This window comes from Hemibagrus wyckioides, linkage group LG06 (assembly GCF_019097595.1).
Source record: "Hemibagrus wyckioides isolate EC202008001 linkage group LG06, SWU_Hwy_1.0, whole genome shotgun sequence".
Classification (NCBI taxonomy): domain Eukaryota; kingdom Metazoa; phylum Chordata; class Actinopteri; order Siluriformes; family Bagridae; genus Hemibagrus; species Hemibagrus wyckioides.
In genome coordinates this window covers 37195918-37198982 of record NC_080715.1, presented here as the reverse complement: position 1 = coordinate 37198982, position 3065 = coordinate 37195918, and the positions used below count along the sequence as shown (strand labels likewise).

Sequence of the window (3065 nt, the reverse complement as noted above, 5' to 3'; positions counted from 1 at the left end):
GAATAAACAGAGAAACAGAAACATACTGTCTGCCAATTTACAAAGACATTTATCCAAATTAATCAGGAGGAACCTCATTATGCAGCATGGCAACAATCCAAAACATACTGCCAACACAACAAAGGACTGTATAAGGGTAAAAAGTGGACGGTTTAAGACTAAGTCAAGTCATCAAACCTGAACCCGGCTGGGTAGCATTTCACCTCCTAAAGAGGAGCCTGAGGGGAGAAACCTCTTGAAACTTAAAACTAAAAGTCATAGGCTTCATTCTTGTTCTGTTCCTTCAGGGAAATCTTGTGGGGATTCATGAATAGCTAGAAATACCAGTCAAATTTAGTGCAAAACGTGTCTGTAAGTGGGAATGAAAGCAAAGCAAACCTCCATACATCACCAAAGGAATTGCTTAACCAAAAGATCAATGTTTTTGAATGAGTTAACCAGAGTGCAACTAAAAATCCAACGAAAAATCTGTAGCGTGACTTGAAGCAGGCTGTGCATAAGAGAGGCGCTTACATTTAAATGTGTTGAAAAAGTTGTTTAAAGAAAATGTGGGAAAATATTGGCAATATTTTGTGAATGGTGTAATAAAAAAATAAAGTTGTGCTTCAACACATTGCACAAGATTAGGTATGTACACACTTTTGCAATCGCTGACATTTAAATCAAAGGTAATTAATCATATTACAAACCACAGCACAACAAACAACATGATTCAGATCATGAGTTACAGATCAGTATCATTTAGAGTGTTGTGATTTTCAAAGTATCTTATGTCTGCCTTATAAATATCATCCAACACCCAATGGTCATGTTGGAAAAATAGGTCAGCTCAGTCTTTTTTTTTTTTTTAATGTTTCTCCACTTTATTTATATACACTGTAATTTCACACTGACAATTATTATTTATTTATTTCGATTTATTTTTTTTTCTTCAGGTTGTCCTACTACTTAAAATTCTGATGATGCAGAAATATAATTTACAGGGAAAAAATAATTTACAAAACTTGACACAATAACATCAGGTACAAAAATTATTTATAGCATGAAACATCAAGCAGCAATTTTCATCTTACACTTTTGGCTTATTAAGAGGAATTTTAGTGTCTTGAAGCAATTTAAAAAAACAGAAAAATCTTCATTTGTATTGTCCAGGGTAATTATGAGATCTTTAATTGTTAAAACATACAACAAGAAAAACAGAAGTCAAACAAATCAAATGTAGTGTGAGAAACAGGAATAAGATTTTCCATTACCATGACACCCCTGACATTCAAATCGATAAATATGACGAAGCTACTAATGTCATGAAACAATAATCATACTACATAACACAACACAATAAACAACGTGATTCATATAAAGTTTTCTGGATTAGGATCATCTAGATTGTCATGATTTTCATATCCAAACAGTTTAAAGTCTGCCTTATAAATATCATAGAGTTTCCTCCTCCACTCTATGGTGATGTTGGAAAACCAGGTCTTTATCTCACTCTGCTCTGTTTTGCTTCTTGTCCACGGTTTGAAGTCAACAATGTTATCGACTCTGAGTATTCGCAGCAGATGATCAACATCTTCCTCAATAGTTTCCATTTTCCCAATAAAGTCATAATCGATCGCACATGGATGGCACAAGTGAACTGTTTGTCGCCAGTGTTCATCAAACTTTGTGTAATTTCCTGCTGGGAGGCTCAGGATATACTGAATGAAGTTGTAGAAAGACGGAACAATGCCTTGAGCGTGCGCTTGCTCTACAGATGCTGGCGGATTAGAGACATTTCCAAATTTCTTTAATATGTTTATCCCAATCCTTTCATAATATATCTGATTTGGGCTTTGAATTTTATCTTTGTAGGCTGAAATCAGTCTGACAAAAGGATCTCGAACAAATATGAACTTTTGGTATGTCTCAAATTTTTGTTTCATTACTGCCTTGGGGTATGCATTAAGTTGCTGTAGAGAAGATCCATGAACGTCCTCGATGGGGATGTCTAGACGGTTCCTGTAAGGTACACCGTACACCTTCAGACTCTCACTCAGAACAATCATAGTCCGTTTCCATGCGGTGCAAGCAACCTTTGGAACGTAGCAATAGATAATTCCATGCCTGTCGTCCACTAGCAGGTTGTGCAACTCCTCATGGGGAATGTCGTCAAATGTTGCCCATTTGCCACTGATGTCCAAGTTATTGTTGCATTGTTTATAAAGCAGCATCTTTCTTGAGTACTGTCGGTGCTTCAGCTTCAGTGGCAGTGGGCTCGTGTGGATCTTCCCCTCACATCTCCTGTCCTCGACAATGTCCAGCCGTGGTTGGGTTCCAGTTTCCGGGTCAGTCTTTGAATAGATATTTGCTTCACTTCCATTTTCTGATTGATTGTATATAAAAACTATCAAGGAAATGACGCTCAGTATTAAAACAAAGTACTTCTTAAACTTGCTCATGTTTTCTGGTACCTGAGAGAACCTCTTTCTGAAAGAGACTCAGCATTCTGAACAGCTCTGAACTGACGTTTATTAGCAGGGGCGGAGTCGTTCAACTTGTCAGGTGACTGTTTTTTTTTTTTTGCTTTTTTTTTCTGGATTTTTTGTTTCTTTGCCGAATTTCTTTTCCTGTCCTCACCCATTTTCTAGGGTCACACCTACAAATTTATAACATTGCCAGGTTTAATGAGATTCACATCCTTATTACTGATAATAAACACAGCCACTGTTATTGTTAACTAAAATATATGTTAGGTACCGAAAGGTGCAGAAGTATAATAAAATAGAAACTACACTATAAATTTTTAAACATATGTAAGAGTGTTGTACCAATTTTTTTTTTTTGGTTTGAGGTTAAAAATGTTCTAATTTTCTTATTTCAAGCATATAGAAACTAATAAAACAAGAGCCAATAGAAGAAGAGAATTTAAAGCATGAAATGTCTATGCCTAATGGTCTATATATATTATAGAGAAATTATATTATTATATTTTTGAAATTATATTTTTTCTTGAATCAAGTTGTGTTCACTCGCTAAAAAAATTATTTCTGCAGTGTAATAAATTTTATGTCGCTCAGGGTAAA

The 3065-nt window shown here is 35.2% G+C and overlaps 1 protein-coding gene across 1 annotated transcript; it reads right to left on the bottom strand.

Moving 5' to 3' along the window:
* Window positions 1-304: 304 nt before the first annotated feature.
* On the bottom strand, window positions 305-2489 carry LOC131354075 (carbohydrate sulfotransferase 12-like). The gene has a single exon (XM_058391343.1). It carries the CDS (start codon window positions 2439-2441, stop codon window positions 1353-1355), a length of 1089 nt encoding a protein of 362 aa, XP_058247326.1. The 5' UTR covers window positions 2442-2489; the 3' UTR covers window positions 305-1352.
* Window positions 2490-3065: the final 576 nt, after the last annotated feature.

What these genes read in the sequence shown, in the direction of transcription:
- LOC131354075 (XM_058391343.1), bottom strand. Translation starts at nt 2,441, where the DNA reads ATGAGCAAGTTTAAGAAGTACTTTGTTTTAATACTGAGCGTCATTTCC.